At 33.7% G+C, this 24,735-nt stretch overlaps 2 protein-coding genes across 3 annotated transcripts; one reads left to right on the forward strand and one right to left on the reverse strand.

The window, feature by feature from the left end:
* Positions 1 to 3,046: 3,046 nt before the first annotated feature.
* LOC144567020 (protein IQ-DOMAIN 18-like) lies at positions 3,047 to 6,618 on the forward strand. Of its 2 annotated transcripts, none has more exons than XM_078317042.1 (6): positions 3,047 to 3,404; positions 3,503 to 3,808; positions 4,677 to 4,940; positions 5,145 to 5,288; positions 5,389 to 5,733; positions 5,996 to 6,618. In XM_078317042.1, exons 1-6 carry the CDS (start codon positions 3,324 to 3,326, stop codon positions 6,353 to 6,355), a joined length of 1,500 nt encoding a protein of 499 aa, XP_078173168.1. In that variant the 5' UTR covers positions 3,047 to 3,323; the 3' UTR covers positions 6,356 to 6,618. The 2 variants fall into 2 exon arrangements, with proteins under 2 accessions (XP_078173168.1, XP_078173169.1); XM_078317043.1 differs by having other exon boundaries at positions 3,120 to 3,404; positions 5,151 to 5,288.
* A 3,819-nt stretch (positions 6,619 to 10,437) lies between these two features.
* Positions 10,438 to 15,560, reverse strand: MDAR6 (monodehydroascorbate reductase 6). The gene is made up of 17 exons (XM_078317045.1): positions 15,243 to 15,560; positions 15,016 to 15,154; positions 14,578 to 14,677; positions 14,241 to 14,318; positions 14,013 to 14,084; positions 13,793 to 13,911; positions 13,605 to 13,689; positions 13,412 to 13,501; positions 12,942 to 13,043; positions 12,730 to 12,819; positions 12,416 to 12,496; positions 12,240 to 12,311; positions 12,059 to 12,153; positions 11,285 to 11,373; positions 11,138 to 11,200; positions 11,007 to 11,050; positions 10,438 to 10,751 (listed from the first exon to the last, which is right to left on the reverse strand). Exons 1-17 carry the CDS (start codon positions 15,250 to 15,252, stop codon positions 10,638 to 10,640), a joined length of 1,443 nt encoding a protein of 480 aa, XP_078173171.1. The 5' UTR covers positions 15,253 to 15,560; the 3' UTR covers positions 10,438 to 10,637.
* Between the last annotated feature and the right edge of the window lie 9,175 nt (positions 15,561 to 24,735).

Here is a 24,735-nt window from a genome sequence, read left to right on the forward strand (position 1 = left end):
GTGTTATGAAATTTAAGATATAGTAGGAAAGAAAATATACAAATTTATAAATATGCCAAGCTAATAATGAGCTAGCTCGGCTCACTCGGACAAGCCACGAGTCAGTCTTGAGCAATAGTTTTAGCTCGGGACCTAAAATTCAAACTCGCTCTCTCAGCTTGATTCACCAACGAGCCGAGTACGAGTGTGGCCTAGCTCGCTCTTTAACAGCTCGTTGCCATCCCTACTAGTGAGTTTGTGAGGGAGGAGAGAGAAATTTTTATTCCAAATTGCGGATTGAATTGGCAGTTTGAAATTTTTATTCCAAACTATCAATTTAATAAAACTTTGAAATTTTGGATAGATGCGATAAAATATAAAAATGTCGGCAACTTGTGATTATCCTTTTTATCAGAATATTTTCTCATCTCGGGAGTAGCCGAGTAGGTATGGAGATGACGCGAGAACCTCTAGCTGTGTAGTGATTTCCTCACTATTTATGCTCACAGTGTTTTTTTGGAGTCGATAAACAAACCAAACTATCAACGAATCTCTGATGCAAAAATGCCATAGCCAATAGGGTACGGAGTCTTTTTCAAGCCAAAACAAAACGGGTCAGAATTTAGGTGCACAGCACAACAAACCATGCTGAACCCTGAATGTGAATGTCCAGTCGTGCGCCATTAATTTTTACTTACAATGGCCTGTCAGATATGACTCCACCACTGTGGCATGCCGTTGGATACTAACTACGTGTCAGAACAAGTGCCCTCAGCACAATTTCAGTCTTGTCCATTTTATTAGTTAATCAATTATTTAATTCACAGGTTTGGTTAATTGTTATCAATGCAATAAATAGTCAAAAAGTAATTTCTTAATTATGTCAAGGGAAAACTGTGTTCTGGCTAAAAGCCTAAAACAACACCCCTGATTCCCTGAATATATTCTGTATCAACGAAAGATATCATTTAGAAAGAGATACCAGTATCGATAAAATTGGTTCACTGTTGTATCTAAAGAGAAATTAATAAATTTATGGCAGCTGTTTTGATCTACTGTTTCCTGGATTTCATGCAAACTTTTCAGTGTGAATGTCGAACTACATGAACATTTCCAAAATTCAATTCTTTTATTTGATAATTTTAGAAAATTAAATGGCACCAAATTCTGCTACTCCTGCGGCCATAAACTAAAATGAAGCCGAAACAGTTTGTAAATGGAGGTGAAATACAATATATACATGTAGAATTGCCACAGAAGATCTGTTATGGAAACATAAATAAGTGGACCTGAGTAACTATTGTGGGTGTCACGTGCATCCAACTCATTCATCGCACCCCCTCAAAAGATCCTGATCTCTCACCCTTTATTTTCCCTGTCAGAACAATTTGATCATGATTCATGAGTCATGACATATTTATAACTTTTCTTTTCCCCTTGGCTGTTGCTCTCTTTTTTTATTTGATCCATATTACTGTTCGTCGCTTTTGAGGAGTTTGTGCTTTTGCGCCAGAGGCGCTTGTACGGCTGCTTCTCTTATCCTCTGTGATGACCTCAATTGCACACTACAAAATTGTCGGACTTCACTTGCATGATAGTGTTGACACGAGTTTTAATGCAGCTCAAATTCTTATTTTATTTTAATTTCGAATTAAGACTTCAAGGATAAAAAATTTCTTGCTTCATTTTCTCTCTCTCATTTGTGTTTAAATTGAAAACCTGTCTTTATTTTTTTTTAAAGATGATATGTTATTATCAATATACTAGACTGATCAAATAAGGTGAGCAAATAATAACGGAGCTTTGACATTATTACATGATGTCTCTTTCTTTTTAAGGGCTTGGTAGTGGCTACTAAAATTACAACATTATTACATGATGTCAAGTTAATAAAAAGAGGTGTGATAGAGTTGATAAGTAATAACATTGAGCACAAGATATTCCATAAAAAAAATATGTTTTGCACAATGCTTAAATGGCATTTAAGCCAATAATACTATATAGTTTTTTTTTATGATACAAAAATAACTAAGCTAAAAAACTCTTTTATGTTAAATTTAAAATATTAAATCGGAATACTAATAAGTCCATACAATTTAATTAGTTTCTACAAAAAATATACTATATTTATTATAGTAACATAACAATATTCAGTAAAATATTTATGTATCGAGTAAATATAGTGTGTGCTATGTTCACACAAGTTGTATGGACGCATTGTCAAAGAAAATACAATACCTGATAGATTTTATTGGATTTTTACCACATATATGTAAGTTGAATCTTTCAAACTTCCTCATGTATCTAAGTATCATGACTTCTAACTAAAACTTTTACATGTATTGTTTATCTCTTTAATATTGATTACGTTGAAAAGAAGGGCTAACATCTGAAAATTGATCATAAGATTGTTTGAAAATCCTACAAAGGTCATTCATTTGTAAATACTAAGAATCGTCAATAGATACACATTTAAGGCTCTATTTATTAATTAGGATTCATATATTACAACAAACATTATCATTAAAGCGGGTAATATGATTGTATGATATTCCGAATGCAAATAAAAATGTACAATTTTAATAAAATAATACTACTTTTATATCAATTTCAAATAAAACACTATTATATATTCTTGAATAATGCAACATAAAGTTCTTTCTTCTTTTACGAAAGTTCATTTAATAGGGTTTTGCAATTGGGGGAATTTCCGAGTAAGAGAACCCTTCAAAACTTTTTTTCTTTTTTCTCTTTGCGTAATGTTGCCCTTAGGCTCTCTAAACTTTTTCTGTACCCTACGGCACGCAGTCGGGCAATCTTAAAAAATAAATAGCCGTTGGAAACCGCAAGATACCATACTTAGCAGTTAAAACACACATAAATACAGGCTCGAATTAAAAATCGTACATCCGTAACTACCTAATCTTTTGTGGGGACCGTTGGTCAGTGGTACCCAAATTATATTTGTAGTACTTATTTTGTTTACACTTGACAGTACCAGATTAATTTACTGCCGCTTGACTTGATACCCACCTCCCAAGCGGAGAGAGCTGTCACTGGCACTGCTGGCGCAAGTTCTGGCTCCGCTTTCTCTCTCCATCTGAGTGTAATAAAATCTAGTAAACGGGGTAGAGACGAGAGAGAGAGAGAGAAAATCAGAGAGAGAAAGTGAGCGCTGAGCCTGAGCTTGGGATGTAGATAGTTACTCTTCACTTCTATCTCTGTACTAAGTGTTAGGTTTCGTAGCCTTTTATCCTTTACTGTGCTTCCGCTCTCTCTCTCTCTCTCTCTCTCTGTTTTTTACTTTCATTTGGGGGCGTGTAAATGCGACAGAGGCGGTGGTAATGGGAAAGAAAGGCGCGAGCTCTTGGTTGACGGCGGTCAAGCGCGCCTTCAGGTCTCCTTCTAAGGACGAAGCTTGCCAGGTCAAGATTCTCTCTCTCGCGCTCGCTCTCGAAGATAGTAGCTTTTATATTTCTCTAATAACAGACTAAATACTAACACTGTTTCCTCTGTTTTTCAGCAAAAGAGAGAGAAGAGAAGATGGCTCTTTCGCAAATCATCTACAACTCTTGACCAACAAACGCCACCGCCATCCACACCACCACTAACAAAACCCGCCACACCGACGGCTACACCGTCTGCAGTAACAGATGAGCAGAGGCACGCGATTGCACTAGCCGTTGCCTCTGCTGCCACAGCCGAGGCGGCGGTCGCCACGGCTCAGGCAGCGGCTGAGGTGGTGCGCCTCACTCGCCCCTCTACTACTGCTTTTGTTAGAGAGCATTATGCTGCCATTGTTATACAAACCGCATTTCGCGGCTACCTGGTAGGTTCATTATACATCATTATTATTATTTTTTTCTTAATCAATAGTTTTTATGTTGATTTTCAAATTGGTTCTTTTCTTTTAAGTTGGATTTTGTTTTTGGGTCAAACTTCTGTTCGGATGTAAACTAAGTTGCTTCCGTTGCACAGCTACGCATGATGTGACACTTGTTGAAAACCCCAATTTGTTTGTTCCCAGAACTACTATATTTCTTGTTTTTATTTTTATTTTAGTAACGACAGATATGAAATTAGAGTAATATCCGAAGACGACAATTATTTCGGTCTATTTTCTTCGATTAATTCCTGATTAATTATCTCTTTTCCTTTTGCGCGACCTTTTTTGAAAGTAAAATGACAAAAGGCTAACGTTCCCATGCTCTCATGTCTTTCTCTTTTTATAAAAAGAAGACACCACAGTTTTATGACAGCTATCATCTATTTTAATATTTTAAGGATGGACTGTCTTGTCCAACAGACTAAAAGTTCGGTCCATGAATTTTGTGTGCTATTAAGCAAAAAAAAAAAAAAAAATACTTCGCAAAGCAATTATTTTATTTCTTCTAGCAATTTTAGGAGGCCCACGGGCTGTCAGGAAAGCAAAAAAAAAAAATTTAGGACAACCAACTATTCTTTATAAAACAACTCATTGTTTAATTAAAAATTTTTGTTCTTAAAGTAGTGTAATAAAAGTTGGAAATTAACTTGATTTTATGAAAAAAAAAATTATATGAAATGTTTGAGTATTTGATACAAGGAGTCAGTTAAGGATTCAATGAAACCTTGTTTGAAATGAGACTATTGGGTCTTAAATTAAACAAAATCATGTACCAAAAATGTTTTCATTTAATGTGCTTATTTATTATCAGGCAAGAAGAGCACTAAAAGCGCTCAAAGGGTTGGTGAAGCTACAAGCCTTGGTCAGAGGTCACAATGTGCGAAAGCAAGCAAACATGACTCTTAGGTGCATGCAAGCCCTGGTGAGAGTGCAGGCTCGGGTGCGGGACCAACGCATCAGACTCTCGCAAGAGACGGTTGGCTGTTGTAGTGGCAAGTCAACTTACAGTTGTGACACTGACACCTCTTTTTGGGACTCCAAATATCTTCAAGTCTATGCTGAGCGTCGTTCCATGGTATGAATAGTTACCAGCTGCAGTGCAGATGTTATTCGCCTGATCAATATTTGGAACAACACAAAACAGTAATTTAATAAGCGACTACTATTGATAGACAAGGTTTTATAACAAGTGTTCTATGCTTGTTATAAACAAAGATTTATGCTTGTCTCATTACTTTTAGAAAATATGAATGAACTGGATTCATTTTATTTTGTAAAGGATCAGTCAAGAGATGGGAGTACTGTGGCCGATGACTGGGATGAACGGCCACGCACAATAGAAGATATTCAAGCGCTGCTTCAGACAAGAAAAGAGGCTGCATTGAAGCGTGAAAAATCACTCTCTCATGCATTCTCTAATCAGGTATTTTTCATTCTTTACCTTCAAAGTAAATAAATTTGACCAATTTTTTTCATTGAATGAAGAAAGCTCATAAATCCCGAAATTTGGACATGTTTTGCAGATCTGGAAGAACCCATCGGCTTCAATGGAGGAAGAAACAGATTCTGAAGCTATATCTACATCTGAGCCGAATCAGCCGCGTTGGATGGACCGTTGGATTGCGTCGAGATCCTCATTTGACAACCGGATGAGTAGCAGAGCAAGGGCCTCCATTGACCATCGGGACCCAGTAAAGACAGTTGAGATTGACACAGCACGGCCTTTCTCTTACTCTACACCGAGAAGGTCGCATAGTCATTTACAGCAAGTTCATACACAGCAAAACTCGTACCACCCTCCTCAGTCACCCCTCCACCAGCGGTCCCCGGTCACACCGTCCCCATCGAAAGCACGGCCGCCGGTGCAGGTAACAGAGTTTGGAGTTTTGTTCTTGATGATTTAATAAGCTGTTCAACTCAACAATGAATGGTGGCTATAACAGTGATAAATTATCCTGTCTTATTTTGTATTTATCTAAGACCCTACTTCCCTGCCTAAGTCTGAACAAAAAAATTTAAACACATGGCAAGAACCCTATCTACATAAATTCTGTTTTGTACCATTTGTAACTGGCTATTGTCTATCTAGCTAAAATTACATTTTTTACCTTGAATTGTGGGGCATCACAGGTGCGATCTGCAAGCCCGAGATGCACTAATGTGGCCGGCGGGGTCCACAACCTGCCGAATTACATGGCGGCAACAGAGTCGGCTAAAGCCAGGCTCAGGTCGCAGAGTGCACCAAGGCAACGCCCTTCAACACCCGAGCGAGAGAAAAGTGGGGCCACTGGTTCAGCTAAGAAGAGGCTCTCGTTTCCGGTCCCACTTGACCCTTATGGCTATTCACAAAACTTAAGAAGTCCAAGCTTCAAAAGCGTCGCCGGCCGATATGTGCCGGAACTTAGGTCAAATGTTTCTTCATGTAATGAGAGCCTTGGTGGAGAGATTTCACCTTCTTCTACTACGGACCTTAGGCGGTGGCTTCGGTGAGGGTAGAATGGTACTTTTGCTATGTGTTTAGAGTAGCAGAGTTGTATTTTCTTTTTTGAATTATTGGTTTGTTTGTGTTTGTAAAAGTAGCAAAAGTTAATGAGGTTTTTTTTTTCTTTTCTTTTTCTCTTTTTAGTTTGGTTGGTTGCCTTTCTCATGTTGTTTGCTGTGCAATAGCATGTGTGTGTTTGGTTGGTTGGCAACCATTTCTGCGGTGCTGGAAATGTGAAATCAGATGAAGGCGCTCAAGTTCAGATCTAAAATTGGTCTGGCAACTAAAATCTACCCGAAAGGAAGCAGTTTGATCGAAGTATTGAATGGAAAAGAACTGCTTAAGTGGATTAAATTAAGTAGCTTTGAACAATCGGCGATAATAGCTTTGAATAATCTTTCTCAATAAGCTTACATGATTATTAAACTTAAAAGTGCTAAAATTAATATTATTAATCTATTTTTATAGATAAAAATAGTTTATTCATATCTGATATCTTAATACAAAATGAACTTGTTTACAAAATTCTCATACTTTTATCGCCCGAGGGAAAGATTAAGATATATAAATCGCTTGAATTTGTCATTTGGTTTTACTTCCTAAGTTTCTTAATATCGGCGTGTAAGACAATTGTGACATCAACAATTACGGTACTTGACACCTTCTCTATTAATTTTTAGTTGTTTAATTTTTGTGTTTATCAATGAAATCTGTAATTTATTTTTTGATTTACTTAATAGTGTTTTTCTTTTCCAATTCTAAAAAGGTAAAGGATGGCATTCGTGATTCAGAAGATTTAGATATTGGAATTATTCTGATATGGGACCACACTTGTCTATGTTTGTCAAATCTTTGGTTTTTTTGGTGGATATGGTGTTAGGTTTAATTTTGCATAATTTAGGTTTGTCAATGCAAAAAAAATTGCCCTGGCTGCAACAACAGAAACTATGAAAATTACTTTATCTGTCCATGAAATTAAAGTTCATCGTGTACATGTAACATGTTAATTTATGGTTAGTGTGCAGCAATTATGCAAACTTCCTTTTACAAAAGTCTGATAACACATTGGATCAATAGAAATAGTTTTAAGAGGAGAGATTCCTTACTGATCAATGTCTTTTAAAAATATATCTTGATGATTAGATTACGGAATCATAGGTAGTCATCTGACCTGTCACAATACAGTATAAAATTCTGAATGAAAACAGAAAAAACGCACAGTATCAGCATTATATAGACGGAACCTTTTTTTATTAATTTATTTTCTGTTGAAAAATACTCATAAAATCCTACGGGATCTGTTTGAAATTTCTTTTCAGCATGCCCAAAAAAAGGAAAACAAAAAATTGGTTCAAATTTCGGCCTCATGCTCCGAAATAATAATTTCTTGCGTCATCTAATTAATACTGTTATAACCAATGTTATCAAAACCGGACCGGACATTAACCCGGCAATATTCCGGACCAATGGTTTACTGGTCGGATCAGTGAGTCAACCGGTTCAACCGCTGATTTTTTTTTATTAATAAATATAAAAGTTATTCTCCAAATAAAACAAAAGTATTAGCTCTTTAACACTTAATTATAACAAGATATATTATGGTCAAAGGCCTAGATGTGGACTAGAACAGATCATAAAACCATAACTCGTTGACATATTACTATTGTTTTCAGAAACATGAGTAGAACTATTCTAACAAATATATATATATATATATATATAGTTAGGCTGGGGTGCTATGGATAGCATAGTGGCCTCCCGTGCTACGGCTCAATATTCAAGTTTTCAAAATCCAAACGGTCGATCCGAACCGTTCATCTTATTCTCCATATTAATATCTGCTTGGAGACCAAATTTTATAATTTTCTGAATTTTTTTACTATTTATTAAGCCACTTTGAAAATCGCTAATCCAACGGTTTTACTGTTTTGTGCAGCCACCGTTGGATCAACAATTTTGTAAAATACTTAATAAATAGTAAAAAAATTCAGAAAAATGTAAAATTTGGTCTCCAAGCAGATATTAATATGGAGAATAAGATGAACGGTTCGGATCGACCGTTTGGATTTTGAAAACTCGAATATTGAACCGTAGCATAGAGGCCTCTATGCTATCCATAGCACCCCAGCCTAACTCTATATATATATATATATATATATATATATATATAGATAGATAGATAGGCTAATGTGCTTCCGGTAGCATATGGGCCGAAGTGCTACCGGTCCAAATTTGAAATTTCAAAATCCAAAAAGTTGATCTGAACCGTTCATCTTGTTCTCCATATTAATATGTGCTTGGAGACCAAATTTTACATTTTTCTGAAATTTTTTACTATTTATTAAGCCACTTTGAAAATCGCTGATCCAACGGTTTTACTGTTTTGTTAAGCCACCGTTGGATCAGCGATTTTCAAAGTGGCTTAATAAATAGTAAAAAATTTCAGAAAAATGTAAAATTTGGTCTCCAAGCACATATTAATATGGAGAACAAGATAAACGGTTCAGATCGACTTTTTGGATTTTGAAATTTCAAATTTGGACCGGTAGCACTTCGGCCCATATGCTACCGGAAGCACATTAGCCTATCTCTCTCTCTCTCTATATATATATATATATTCAAAATATTTATTACTCATGCAAGGCAATATTGTGAAGACCCTTACATTGAGGCAGTCACAAGTACGATCGAAGGGCATTTGTACTCCAGTTAAACTGCATTAACCAAGACAAATGTTTGGCAAATCAGTAGTTTTGAAAAAAGTGGTCCAATGCTTCAATTTTTTTCAAAGATTCTCTCGATCTTCTCTTCTCGTTTCTACTATTCCAACTAGGGCTGCTAATGAGTCGAGCCGGCTCGCGAATCAATGAGTTGAGCGGCTCAATATTTCATAACGAATTAGACTCGAAACTGAAAAAAGTCCAAACTTGGCTCAGCTCATGTAAACACTTGTCTTGACTTGGCTCGGTTCGTGAGCCGGCTCATATTCTTACTTATTTTCCTAGGTTTATTTTCATATTGTTGCCTTTTGTTATTTTTTCCTAGATCAATCAAAACACACTTGCCTAGTTGTCTCCAAATTTCGTAAGAATTACAGAAAGAGTGGTATTCACAAAAATTGCATCGATTTTACTTTGTCACATATTAATTGTCAACTAAAATCTAGACTCAGTCTTCTAAAGATTGTTTTTTGCAGATGTCACCCAATAAAGAGCTAATTTTTCCATTGCTTTCATATTTTTTTCATCGATTTCAAAAAAAAAATTCAATTTCAAATTTTTCCAAATTTCAAATTTTTTTTAAATTTGCATTTTGTTTCTATTTTGGGTTTTAACTTTGAGTACAGTAATTAAAGAGGCTTGATAGTGGCAGCCGAAAGAAATTAACAAGTCTGTAAAATAAAAGAGGTACACAGATTGAAAAAGGGTAGTGTACCAAACAGAGAACTAATTAATACGCTTATATATAGGTACAAGGCATGTTGCACTTGATGGTCTTTATTCTTGCAAAAGGTGTCAAGCTTTCTGTTACATCTGTTATATGTATTAATGTATTTATCTTCTTCTAAATTCATTCATAATATTTCAATTTATTGTAAAAATATGAGCCGGTTCGCGGGCTTCTGTTATATGTATAATTTATCTTCTTCTAAATTCAATTATAATATTTCATTAGTATTGTAAAAATATGAGCCGGCTCGCGAGCTCGTGAGCCGAGCCAAGCCAAGTGTTTACATGAGCCGAGTCGAGCCGATCTTTTTTTTTTAAAAGCAAGCTTTGCTTCTCTCATTGAGCCGAGCGGAGTTTGAGCCGAACCTTAATCATTAGCCGCCCTAATTCCAACCATAAAACGGCTTAGCGCTCTTTAATCTTTCTTCTAAAATTTTCATACAGATCAATCAACTAAGAGTTTAAGACAGAGCAAGGCTTATTATGAGCACACTTAACATATCAGTCTGCAAATTGGTAAGCGGAAAAGGCCTTGCACTTTCCGATATGGAATTCTAATTTTACAAGCAGATAAAAATAAAAATGGAATTTTAAATAAGGTAGCTCGGAAGGACCTAAATGTAGAAGAAGAAGAAGGAACATGGAAAATAAAGACCCTTTATTGAACAGCTCTATATATTCGCAATCTTTATGCTAGGAAACAAAAAGAATTCTCTGCAACCACTGTACAGAGAATATATGCATTTTATTGGCTGACAATGAAAAAAGTGCATCTAACTTCGTGCTATGCAAAAGATAACCCTGCATTTTATCAACAACACAGTAATAAATAAGAAATTATTTAAAGAGAACTCCTTGCAATCTCCAAAGCATCCTCTACACTGGATGCACTTTTAAGCTTGGCTTTATCAACAACCGGCTGAGATCTGGCGAGTTGTGGGAGAAGAGAAAATTCCTGGAAAAATGGTAACAAATTAACTACAATTTAACAAACATTAAGTCTCAAAATAAACAGCAAGTAATTAATCACATTCATGCTAAGCGTGATATAATACCATACCAGACTTAGCAGTAAATTTTGCATTGTGATATACATATTTAACAGCTTATTAAAAACAACTTTCGCTTTTATAAAAGATAATTATACTATTGCAGTTGGGACTTAATAATCGGAAAATATTAAAATTTTGATTCAAAATGTTGTAAATACCTCACTAGTTCCACTCTCAAGGAAAACTCCTTTTAATCGACTATCTGCAGGACAATATAACAAATATAAGAAATCAAACTTGACTACCAAATGTGTGTGTGTGTGTGAGAGAGAGAGAGAGAGAGGAATACCAGAGTCAACCCAAAAGGTAGCTAACTTCGGATCAAAATTTCCAATCTCTACTGTTTCACCAACTGCACAAATCACAACAATGTTTTTTAATATCCATTTTGTAAAGAGGAATATGTACAACTAATTAGATTATTATTTAATTTTACCATTATCTCCATAAAACTGCCACCATACTTTCCTGGTACTTCCTTCGTACTCAAATACTCTCGAGTAGAAATACGGCAGGTAGTCATATCTGGATCACGGGAAATCAATATTAGTCATTAATATAAGGGAAGTTAATAAATCGTGCATTATGACAATAACTCAAAATATTAGTATATCAAATTGACAAACAAAAAGCTACTTCAAGTCGTGAACATTATTTAGCAATCTATCAAAGTTTTACATTTCCTCTGAATCAAATCTCTTCTAATTAAGTTGGATAATTTCACTAATTCATTAATCCTATTCAGCGGTACTTGTTGAGAGAGAAGAATATTGAAATAAGCAATGGTTATTTGTGAAGATAAAAACAAGAGCATATTTGTCTAGTTCCACAGGCAAACAAGATACTTTAGTCTAATTGTTGTCTAGGCTGTTTGTTTGCAAATACAAAAATCCTATGAAGGTTTTGCAGATTTTAAGATATAATGGTTTTTCATTTTCTTCTTTTCACAAAGTCAACTGAATAAATAGGAGGGTTCGTGATAGGCTTGGCGAGCTAGCGGTAAAAAACAGCCTCTTTATGGAAATGAAACCCTCATGAATTGGGCCGTAGTAGTACTAGCCTACTAGGATGGGTGACCTCTTGGGAAGTCCCTGTGTTGTTGATTCCGATTGGGTTTCATTTCTAACCTATCCCAACTTGTTTGGGAATAAAGGCCTTGAAAAAGAAGACAACAAAATAAACTGAACTATATAAATAACAGCAAGCATACGGTTCAGTGTAGGCAGTAAGGAGAGATTTGACACAGTGCTGTGCTGACTTGCGAGCATTGTCAACATGCTCCACTCGTGTCATCCTGTTGTATATCTTCCCAGAACAAAAGAACATGAGTTATTAATAATATAAATCTAACTATTATGGAATAAAATAAATAATAATAAAGCACAATGTACCTTTAATGGAAATGCCGCTACATCACCAATTGCAAATATGCCAGGTACATTACTACGGAATAAAGAATCAACCTGAAAAACCAAATGATAAATTCATATCAACTTCTTACACATGGTATAAAGGAATCCCTGATCAATTTACATAATCAGAATTTGATGTCTATACTGCAAACAACCTGTATTCCACCAACAGTCGTGTTCAATCCAACTGACTCAAAAGGGCTGACAGCTGGTTTTGCTCCTATGCCCACAATTACCTATAGTCAAACAAAAATTAAGAATTATCATTACCTTAGTTTGTCAAGAACACAGAGGAAAAAAGGACTACGACATTTGTAGAGAAAAAAATCAATTATTATTAGAAAGGTTGCCTAGTATGCTAAGGAAATATAACGGCTATCAATATCAAAAAGATTTCATCCCTCCACCCCTATATTTTCTTGTGCCTTTCAAAAAGGAAAAAGATTTTTGATACTATTAAAAGCCATACCGTATCAGCTTCCACCACAGATCCATTTTTAAGTATCACATTTGCCACCCTTCCATCTGCCCCAGCTTCCAGTTTTTCAATAAGTGATCCCTGGTTTAAAAAGAGAAGTTCAGATTAAAAATCTACTTAATTTGATGACAAAAAGGCTTCTACTGTTATTTGGTAACAATCAATACCAGGCAGTTACATTAGGGCAGCAAAAATTGTAATACCTTCATGATCTTGACACCTTTACTTTCGTAAAGCTCTTCATATCTATGCGCAATAGAAGGTGTAAAAAGTCTTGACATTATGTGGTCCTCTGGGAATATTACCTGGTTACCAAAGACTCAAATTATTAGAGACAATACAACCACATTACTGTTAATAACCAAAGACTCAAATCATTGGGGACAATACAACCACAAAATTTGTACAGTATATATTGGAAACTTAGCATATTAGATCCAGTATTACACAGTATTACACAGTATTTGCCTTGCACAGCAACATATATATTACTAGGATCATTTTACTCATTTGGGCAATTATAATAGATTAGTGAATCAAAGTACCAATGAAAGCCTTGCGAATAGAAACATGTGATAGAGAAATCAATATTTGTAGTCAAATGGCACTTAAGAGAGATAATACATCTTTCATCTTTAGGCCTAAAAAAGTGAAGGAAATAGTTCATAATTACAGTCGTATCAAGGTTCCAGCCAGTAGTAGCAGCAGCCACTTCCATGCCAATATAACCTCCACCAATAATCACCACCTTTTTAGATTTTTGCTAAGAAAAGTAAAAGAAAAGTGATCAATAACAAAAGCTTTAGAAAAACCAATAATAGAGGGAATTTAATTTATTTAGTGGATGGAGCCTAAAAAATAATTACCAATGAAGAAATTAGTGAATCAGCATCAGCCACATCACGTATATAATGAACACCTGGTAAATTCCCACCAATTTTCTCCGGAAACCTGAAATTGAATTTACTTCAATAACCTAAACAACAGACACAGATTATTGAGAAAAAAAAGAAAAAAATTGTAGAGGAGAATAAGTTTTGACAAGAAACTGTACCTCGCAGACCCACAACCAGTTGAAATTATTAGAGATCCATATTTGATTGTTTTCCCCGATGATGTTGCCACAGTTTGTGTATTGCTATCAAAAGATATTACTGGATCTTCATACAACACCTTATTTATACATATGCATATCATGTCAAAAATACAAGGCAAACAAAACCTATTTGGCATGACGGATTTTATATGAATAAAGAGAAACCATTGACATGTACCTCTATACCATGCTTCTGGTACCATTCTGGGTCTTGCCTGTCTCCCCCAGAGCCAACACATGTATGAAAACCCTGTACCAACTCAACTTTATGAATAAGTAGATAAGATAAATTCAGATTAGAAAATACTTGGTGGTCTAATAACAGTTCTAGAACCTTCATTAATTTGGGTACTGATAAATATCAATGTTACTGGTAAACAAAGCATAAATTTAAGAGTTTTCTCACAGGTAAGCGTGCTGGTTTCTTATCCAGAGGAAACAAGTAGCCTTTGGTTAATGCCGGTCTCTCATATGGTGCAACAGCCTGCATTTCAAAGAAACAAACAAAAGGAGATATAAGAAATACAGAGACAAAATGGAAAGTAAGGATACAAGAAAAATTAAACTTTTGGGCAATCTTCCTTAATACCCCAGAAATCTCAAAATACAGAAAAGGAGGATGTCACCCATATTTCTCATATATCATGTAGTGAAGAAGCAAGGTCAGTTTGATCATTTGTTGATGAGAAGTGAATGACATAACCTAAAGTTTACAGGGTAAAATAGGAAGTTGATAAATAGACCTCTTTAGTAACAATGCATAGTCGGCCATCGGCCAATCCATGCTCAACAAAAGTTCTAGCCGCATATCCTGCAGCATTTCCTCCACCAACAATCACAAATCTGCAATTTTCATTGAAATAAATGTCCAATTATTATTTCTTACATCCCCAAACCACTACTTTTGTACAGCACCACACCATTATTTGCAATTGTAAACCTTGCTTTAGTTTATGGAACTTTTTTTTTTTAGTAGTTTTTGGATGGAACTCAACTCCGGATTAATCATTAATTTTGTTTCCCTACTTCAGAATATCTAAATACAAAACAAAAGACAAGGAAAATGAGTATCATCTAACTATCAGAGTTTGGAACAATATTCAATTAGATAAGGGTACATATGCAATAATGCAAATGTAGAAAAAAAAAAACCACAAAGGAGAGAAGAAAAAGTAGCTCACTCGCGATTCTCATTAGAAAACTTGGAGGCGGAAACAGCAAAAGATCTTCTCGAAATACGAGGCGTGCCTACAACTCGGTGCTTCAAACCGTAATGGGAATAAGAGGAAGAGATTGAGCTCGCCATTCGCCTGAGAAATGCTGTTCACTTGCAAAACAAACGAAAGCAAAATTACTCGCTGTAGATTTTTTATTGGAGTCGAAGATGGGGTTTGAGAGAGAGATTGACCTGACGCCATCAAAGCGATGATTAAATAATCCTGCAATCAATAGTTTCAATTATTTTAGAGCGGATTTGATTAGGTTTCGACGAGTTCAGAGGTCACTGACTATCTAAGGCGCGAAAGGCCGAGAAGGGGAGAGATAGAGAGCACGAGCGAGTCTGCATCCTCTAAGGTAACAGAATATTTGACTTTTAATCCAGACCGTCCGATCAGAATCCGGGCCAATTTGCTCGAGGTGGAATGCACGGCCAAAGAAAATCGGACGGTCGATCTAAACTCAAAAGTTCTATTACCTCAGCTGATATGAATTCGATGACAGACGCCAAGCAAAGAAGCAAAGAACAATCCCGAATGGTTTTTTCAAAGTACAGATGGAATCCGATCCATAAAAGCGTGACAGTCGTCAAAAAACCCTTTGCTAGTCTACTCCTCGGAATTTTTTGATAAACCATAATTAAGAAAATTATTTTTACTAATTCAGCATGATTGTTTTTTTTTTTTCAAAAATCAGAAGAACCGGAGGAGCCCGGTCTCAGTTTTTTCCTTTCTTCAAGACCGGAGGAGCCATCCGGTCTCAATATTTTTTTTTCAAAATTTAACGGAAGCCACAGAAAATCCCACTGCATATATCCCAACAAAATTTTTCAAGATCGGACCAAGGCTCTGGTCTCATTTTTTTTTTTTTTTTTTTTTTACTTTTTTTACTTTTTTTACTTTTTTTTTGTGCGGCTATCTGTGTAGCATCTCTTATTTTATGTATATATAATATATGTATATGTGTATGTATAATATATGTATAATGAATAGGGTTTTAATGCCTCATCTTTTTCATACCTCATATTTTATATCTTCGCTTTCAAAGTTCAAATTGTCGATCCGAACCGTTCAACATAATATTTATGCTAAAATATGCATATAGATAAAATTTTATATTTTTTGAAATTTTGTTTACTATTTTTTAAGATGAGTACAAAATTCAACAGTCTGGATATAGCGATTTTGATATATACACACATATATTATATATACATATATACATATATACTTATATACACTTATATACATATATTGGGTCCGGCTAATTTGCTGCCGACAACATTTTAGCCGAAGGTGCTGCCGCCATTTTTTATTTTTGTGATGTCCAAACAACAAATTCAAACCGTTAGATGTTTAATCTATATTATAATCTACTTGGAGACCAAATTTTACATTTTTTGGAACTTTTTTACTATTTATTAAGCTGGTTTGAAAACCGCTGATTTCAGTAAATTTCTGCAGCACTGAAATCAGCGGTTTTCAAACCAGCTTAATAAATAGTAAAAAAATTTCCAAAAAATGTAAAATTTGGTCTCCAAGTAGATTATAATATGGATTAAACATCTAACGGTTTGGATTTGTTGTTTGGACATCACAAAAATAAAAAATGGCGGTAGCACCGCCGGCAGAAAATTAGCCACAGCCTACATATATTATATTATATTATATATACATATATATACACATACACATACACATACACATACACATACACATACACATACACATACACATACACATACACATATACATATATTATATATACATATATTATACATACACATATGTTATATATACATAAAAAATAGAGATGCTACACAGATCGCCGCACGGGAAAAAGTGGAAAAAGTAAAAAAAAAAAAATATATTGAGACCGGATGGCTCCTCCGGTCTTGAGGAAAGGAAAAAACTGAGACCGGAGGGCTCCTCCGGTCCTTCTGGTTTTTGAAAAAAAAAATCAATCATGCTGGATCGGTAAAAATGATTTTCTTAATTATGGTTTATCAAAAAAATTCCTACTCCTGTCTCCGTCTACTTGATTAGCTTTTCGTTTGTTTTTTCTTCCTTTCTTTATTTTGTGTCAATTGGAGGCTTTTCGTTTAGAGAAATGTTCCGGTACTCCGAGCCATCAAATTCGAGTCCGTTCTCGAACTGGTTTAACTGAATTTAACCGTCCGCTAATAACAGTAATTTATTAATTTGTCATTAATTAACAAATTGCTGTTTTAACGCATTGCAGTTTTAATTTGATTGTTTTAAACGTTAGCTTTGCATGCTTTTGTACTGTGTTTTAATTTCGTTGACAATTTGTTAGAAACAGTTGTAATCACCAATCCCCGAATTAATCCCCCAGATTGTTAACGGTCCTCTAATCATTTTATAACTAATTAAGTACTTTAACTAGTTAAACTAGTTATAAGTACTTTAAAGTATAAGTTATAATGATTAACTCGGGGACTAGCTCGGGGATTGGTTCTAATTTTAATGATAAATACAAATTTTAATGATGCAAATTAACAGTTTTTGATATTTAATAACTAAAAGAAGAGTCTCCATTTTGAAGCTCCATTTTGTTTCTGTTTTGCTTCGTTTCTTCTCTCTCTATTTTCTTCCTCTTCGTGCTTTCCATTGTTGAGCGATGTTATTTTATGCAAAATTTTGACTTCTGACAAAAGTGAGTTTAAGTGGGAATTGAAAGATGTGTGAAGAATTATTGTTTCGAAGTAGTAATTTAATTGTTATTTAATAGATGTTTGCATGCTTATAAATTGTTATTGTTGGAAAAAAATTGTAATTTTTACAACATAAAATAATTGATAAGTCTGCTAAGAATGATTATTTCGAAGTAGTAGTTTAATTGTTATTTAATAGATGTTTGCATGCTTATAAATAGTTATTGTTGAGAAAAGTTATAATTTTGACAACATAAAATAATTGATAAATCTGCTAAGAATGATTGTTTCGAAGTAGTAGTTTAATTGTTATTTAATAGATGTTTGCATGCTTATAAATTGTTATTGGTGGGAAAAGTTGTAATTTTGACAACATAAAATAATTGATAAGTCTGTTAACAATTGTTATTTCGAAGTAGTAGTTTCATTGTTATTTAATAAAGTTTTACATGCTTAGAAATTGGCATTGTTGGGACAAGTTCTAATTTTATGATTGTTTCGAAGTAGTAGTTTCATTGTTATTTAACAGAGGTTTGCATGCTTAGAAATTGTCATTGTTGGAGTTTTGACTAACATTTTCCTTTGTATGAGATAGTATATATCAATAGTGTGTATCTTTGTATGAGATAGATAGCATGACAAACCAGTATACCTATTGCATTGAATTTAAAGTTCCTTTTCTTCCAAATAATCTACCAGTAACATGCTTTTCAACTTTTGAAGGTGGTGAAAAGCCAAAATTTTGAGGAAAATGCAATGTATTTATTTTTATGACCTTCAAATATGCTTTTAAGTTTTAACTGGAGTGTCAAATCTCACAATTTGTGAATACGACTCATGCAGTTAAACTAGAAGAATCTGTCGTTTCATGTTTTTATTTAATAGATGTTACTGGTAGATTATTTGGAAGTAGTAGTTTAATTGTTATTTAATAGATGTTTGCATGCTTATAAATTGTTATTGTTAGGAAAAGTTGTAGTTTTGACAATATAAAATAATTGATAAGTCTGCTAACAATTGTTATTTCGAAGTAGTAGTTTCATTGTTATTTAATAGAGTTTTACATGCTTAGAAATTGACATTGTTGGGACAAGTTCTAATTTTATGATTGTTTCGAAGTAGTAGTTTCATTGTTATTTAACAGAGGTCTGCATGCTTAGAAATTGTCATTGTTGGGGTTTTGACTAACATAAAATAATTGATGAGGCTGCTAATAATGGTTGTTTCGAACTAGTAATTTTATTGTTATTTAATAGAGGTTTGCATGCTTAGGACTAGTAGTTTTGACTAACATAAAATTCAGAGCTATAATCATTTTGGTGGGGGACGCGCTCGGGTATTGGTAAAAATTTAGAGCTTTAAATTTTATGCTTGGGGACGCGTTCAGATATTGGTTCAAATTTAGATATGTAAATTTGTGCTCGGGGATGCATTGGGGGATTCGTCTTTTAAAAAAAAAAAAAAATTAATTTAACTCATTTACATTGAAAGTTAAACACTAGAACGTAGTTGATTAAACGCTTACTTTTACATGTTTAAATTATACGATTGTTTCACTGCATTTGGCGCTGTTTTTGTTAACTTTTTTAACAGAGTATTTTTCGTTTCATGCAGCGAAAGATTATACAATAAAGAAATATTCATACTGTTATTGCGCTGTATGAAGTAAAACCTGCTTGTTTTGTCGCCGACATTCTAAAAAGTTGGAGGACGCGCTTTGTTTGGGGTACAATTATCAGCTTCTTTCGTTTAAGCTAATGTGAAGTTAAAATTAACAACAAAACCGATATTAGATTAATTTAAAGTATTAGTGATTGATAGCAGTTAAATAAGTAGATGAGTGGTATTAATTAAGAGACTAAATTATTCTTATAAGATTATGTTATTATTTATTCTTATAAATGCCGTTAATTGATCTGTACATATCTTAAAAAAAATTTGTGCGAATGCATATCGAACAGTTGCGACTGACATTGAATTGAATTTGGTCTGAATTCCGTCAGCCTGCTCTTTCGTCCTTTCATCCCGTCAGCCTTGTAAGTCGAGGGATCTTTCACTAAAAAAAAAAAAAAGTCGAGGGATCTGAAATGAAGAAAAAGGAAAATCGAACGGTCAAATGATCAAGATATAATTTACGTCTGTGATGATCTGTTCTATCGTTTTAAGTCTCCGGTCTAATCGCTATCTGGATCCCTAACTGGGCCGATAACAGGCCATATGTTAGAGTTTATCTGGCCCAGTTTACTTAAAAACCTGACACCGGTGGGCGGTGGGTTTCCTTCTCCAAATTTCAGAGTACACAGCAACAATCCAACAATCCATGGCATCATCTCTCAAACAGGAACTGGTATATTTACCTGTTCTAACCAACCATTATGTTCCAAATATCACTTCTCAACACTATCCAAGTCGAATTGCACGAGATTAAACCACAAAGGTTGGCCTTAAGATTTTGTCTCATATAAGAAACCCTATTTGCTAATGCCCGCTTTTCATAAGGAAACGACTCGGATTAATTACAAACCCAATGAAGCTCTTTATGCATTGTTAATTGACAAACTCACGTTTGCTAGCAAGTTTGATGAGGTGGAAACCCTATTAGGAAGGGCGAAACTTGAAAGAATCAAACTTTCCGAGGTTTTATTCCATAAGTTGGTAAAGATACATGGAAATGTTGCAAATGACCCACAAAAAGCTATTGAAACCCTCCAGAAAAATGCCTGAATTTTGTAAAAAGAATGTACTAACAAAAATGCCTGAATTTTGAACTTTGCAGAGGATAAATCAAGTCTGATTGTACTAAAAAAAAATTCTAGAAAAAAAAAATAAAGATAGATTGTACTTAAGAAATTGTTTATAAACTCTATGTTGACCAGACGATTGGTCAAATAATTGGCTTAATAGAACTCTAAAATGAGTTTAAGGAATGTGAGAATTTAAAACTTTACATTAATTTCTAAAAAGCGATTAACAGTTATTTAGAAACTCATTTGAGTTGCTTATTATAGGAGTTTCTAATCCAGATTTAGAGATTTATCAGAGTTTCTTATTTAGAAACTATGCAGGAAAGTTTCTTATTAAGAGACTGTTTATAAATTCTATGCTGGCTAATGATTGGCTGAAATTATTTATCTTCTTAATTTTATTGCCGACGTGGCTTAATAGAAACTCTAAAATTAATTTCAGAGATGTGAGAGTTAAAAACTTTAGAGACTATAATTTCTAAAAAGTAGTTAACAGATATTTAGAAACTCATTTGAGTTGCTGGGATGTAGATGCTCTTAGACCATGAGCATCTACATCCCTGGTATTATGAGAGTTTCTAATCTGATGTGGCAGTTTCTAATTCAGTTTTAGGAATGTGGGAGAGTTTCTTATTTAGAAACTATGCGATAGAGCCTATTAGAAATTGTTTCTAAACTCTATGCTAACCAAATAATTGGCTAAAATTATTTCTCATTTTCAATTTATTGCTGACGTGCTCTTATTAGAAACTCTAAAATTAATTTTAGAGATGTGAGAGTTAAAAACTTTAGATTCCATAATTTCTAAAAATTAGTTAACAATTATTTAGAAATTCATTTGAGTTACTTCTAACAAAATTGATTTATAAAAATACAGCGTTATGAAATGTTTTGGTTTTACCATGTTTTTCACAAGTAGCACTGTGCCACTGTCGTACCATTTTAGCTAACTTAACTGTTTTGCATAGATGGTTTGGAAGAATAATATTTCAAGAAAGAAAAAAAATGTAATATTGTATTTGTAAATTGCTGACTGCCTAATTTATGTGTTTATAGATTTTTGCATTCTGTATCTAGTACGAAACATGCAAGAAGACACCTTGTATGGGTTCTGACTTGCAAGTACTACTGTACATATTCTAAATTCTTCCTTTCCTTTGCTATGTTATGTAGTCACGAGGAATGAGAATAATCACCAAGAGGCCGATCATCCAGTGCTCGCCTAGAGCATTGGGACGAATTTTAAGGTGCAAAAAGAGAACCCGACATATTTCACTGCACGAATTTCAAAGTGCAGAAAGGAAGGAGCATGTACAAAAATTGCCTGCTTTAACATTTGGTTGATACCATTTAGTCAATTTAAAGTCTAGTTTGTTAATTAGCTAAAATAGTTTTTTTTTAACATCAAATGAAAGATAATTGTCTTACTGATAGTGAAAAAGATGAATGGAAAACTTGTCAATTAGATTTACATAAGTTATATTTAGAAGAAGAGAAATATTGGCAACAACGGTCCAAATTGAAATGATATCTAGAGGGTGATCTCAATACTAAATTTTTTCATGTCGTGGCTTCTTGTAAGAAAAAAGAATAACACTATTGGAAGTTTAGAAATTGATGGTCATATGTGTTTTGATCAATCTATTATCTTACGTTATATTACTGACTTTTATAAAAATCTAATGGGATCTTCTGGTTCTAAAATTCTATTTTTACAGGAGAATCTTTGGTTACCCTCTGAGAACTTAACTTCTTAACAATGCATTTTTTTACAAGCCCCATTTTCAGCTTTTTATAATCATACATTAGACGTTTCTAAATTCAATATTGCATCCATTTGCTTGATCTCTAAAAAAGAGGATGCCATTACTGTGAGAAACTTTAGACCAATTAGCTTGATTAACTGTAGTTATAAAATAATTACTAAGCTTTTGGCTAACAGATTAGCTGTAGTTATGGATTCCTTAATTGACTCCTCTCAGACTGCTTATATAAAAAATAGATTAATTATAGATAATGTAGTTTGTGCACATGAGGTTTTGCATCAAGTCAAAATTAAAAAGCAAAAGGGTGTCTTGTTTAAACTTGACTTTGAAAAAACATTTGATCATGTTGATTGGACATTTTTATTAGAAATCTTACATGCAAGAGGGTTTGGTCAAAAGTTCATTACTTGGATTAAGTTAACACTTGAAGGTAGTAGCACTTGTGTAAATCTTAATGGTACTTTAGGACCTTATTTTTCATGCAAAAGAGGGGTGCAACAGGGTGATCCCCTCTTACCCTTTCTTTTTTATTTTAGTTACTGATGCCCTTAACATAATTTAGCAAAGGGCTAATAGAGCAGGATTTGTAGATGGCCTAGGTATAGGTAACTTTAATCAATTTGGAAATGTTTTGAATTTGCACTTTGCTGGTCTCTTTTATTCCTTAAGGCTGAGAATCAGGTACTTATGAATATCAAATGGCTCTTGGTAGCCTTTGAGAATGCCTCTCGGTTGCAAATTAATTATGACAAGAGTGAAATGTATCATCTCAATTTGTCTGATTCTGAGAGCACTACATTTGCTTCAATTTTAGGATGTAAAGTAGCTGCATTACCACTTACTTATTTAGGAGTTCCTATAAATAATAAATCTCTTAATGATATTGATTAGCAAATTTTGATTGATAAGATAGAAAAGCGATTACAAAGTTGGAAAGGTTCTCTACTTTCCTTAGGAGGTAGAGTAACTATTTTGAATGTTGTACTTTCTGCAATTCCTTTATATTAGTTATCAATTTATAGACTTCCAGCCAAAATTAGACACAAGATTGATAAAATTCGGAGAAAATTTTTATGGCATGGGGAGAATTCAACTAGAAGAAAATGTTCTCTAGTTACTTGGAATATTGTATGTAAAAGTAAAGATCAATAAGGTCTAGGTATTTTAGATTTAAAACTTATGAATAAAGCTCTACTAGCTAAGTGGTGAATTAGATTTCTAGATAATTCCGTCATAGGTCGATGGAAAAGTATCATTATAAGTAAATATGGTAATATGACAGCTCCTGCTATCTGTTCTCCTTTTTGGAAATCTATATTTAAAGATCATAAAGTAATTAATCTTGGTCTCAATAAAGAAATTGGCAATGGTAAGTCCACTTCCTTCTGATTAGATAGATGGTATAATGAACTTGCATTACATCATCAATTCTCTAACTTGTTTTCTATTGTTAGTGATAGATTTCTCTCAGTGACGAATGCATTTGCATCGTCACGCTTGCATATGACATTTCAAAGGCAGTTAATAGGTATCTCCATTCTATTATTAAGCACGTTAGGTGTCCGATCCGCCAACGGCTACGATTGAAAGATGAAACATCGAATTTGATCTCAGCCCTCCAGTTACATAATTTGTCTTCTTTTGATTAAATGCATCTGCTTTATGTATAGGAGTCTAAATTTAGTTTAAAAACATACTCACTACATGTGCTACCACATGATATGTTACAATTAAAATTGAACAGATTCTGAAATTTAGCGATGTATTTCTCTGTTTCCTTATTTCTTTGTTTCCATATTTCTCCTTTTAAATTGAGAAGACTCTACCTTCCATTTTCTTATTTCTTTGTTTCCTTACTTCTTCTTCGTTTCTATACGGATCACAATGAAAATCATTTTTTTTCTTATTTCTCTTTCTTTGTTTTTATACATATTGTTGTGGGCAATTTAGAATATATTTCCAATATATAATATATCAATGTGTGTGTGTGTGTGTGTATTCTAAATTGGAAACAAAGAAGAAGAATAATATAAATTGGAACGTGTGTGCGAATATATATTTCTCTTATAATATGTGTGTGTGTGTGTGTGTGTGTATTTTATACATACACATGATAACACTTTTTTTATGTTTTTTAATATCATATTATATGTTGATATTGAATTGTTGTACAATATTTGATATTAGATTTGAATCGAGCTATTATTTGATACCATTGTTACTTAAAAATAAAGAATCATCACATTATCAAATTGTTATCAGAGATCACGATTAAAGTTAATTAAAAATACATAATCATATAAATTTTCTATTAACATGTGTCTTAATTTTTGAATAATTATTATTTTCATTGATATATTTTTTTTCTTATAATATGTCCCCGTTGCAACGCACGGACATGATACTAGTATATAGAATAGAATGGTTGACCCTTTTACAAAAATTTCAACACTTCTCTTTGTCTGAACAGTTGGATGATCAATTAATTTGGAGATGGTC

Source organism: Carex rostrata, chromosome 16 (assembly GCF_964058835.1).
Source record: "Carex rostrata chromosome 16, lpCarRost1.2, whole genome shotgun sequence".
Lineage (NCBI taxonomy): Eukaryota > Viridiplantae > Streptophyta > Magnoliopsida > Poales > Cyperaceae > Carex > Carex rostrata.

Bases quoted from the DNA above. Each gene is read 5' to 3' on its own strand.
- LOC144567020 (XM_078317042.1), top strand. From the start codon at position 3,324: ATGGGAAAGAAAGGCGCGAGCTCTTGGTTGACGGCGGTCAAGCGCGCC. The intron at 4,941-5,144 runs GTATGAATAGTT...TATTTTGTAAAG, and splicing joins ATGCTGAGCGTCGTTCCATG to GATCAGTCAAGAGATGGGAG. The intron at 5,734-5,995 runs GTAACAGAGTTT...GGGGCATCACAG, and splicing joins AAGCACGGCCGCCGGTGCAG to GTGCGATCTGCAAGCCCGAG.
- MDAR6 (XM_078317045.1), bottom strand. The intron at 14,319-14,577 runs GTCTATTTATCA...TTTGAAATGCAG, and splicing joins TATGCATTGTTACTAAAGAG to GCTGTTGCACCATATGAGAG. The intron at 10,752-11,006 runs GTATTTACAACA...CCATTTTTCCAG, and splicing joins TTGAGAGTGGAACTAGTGAG to GAATTTTCTCTTCTCCCACA.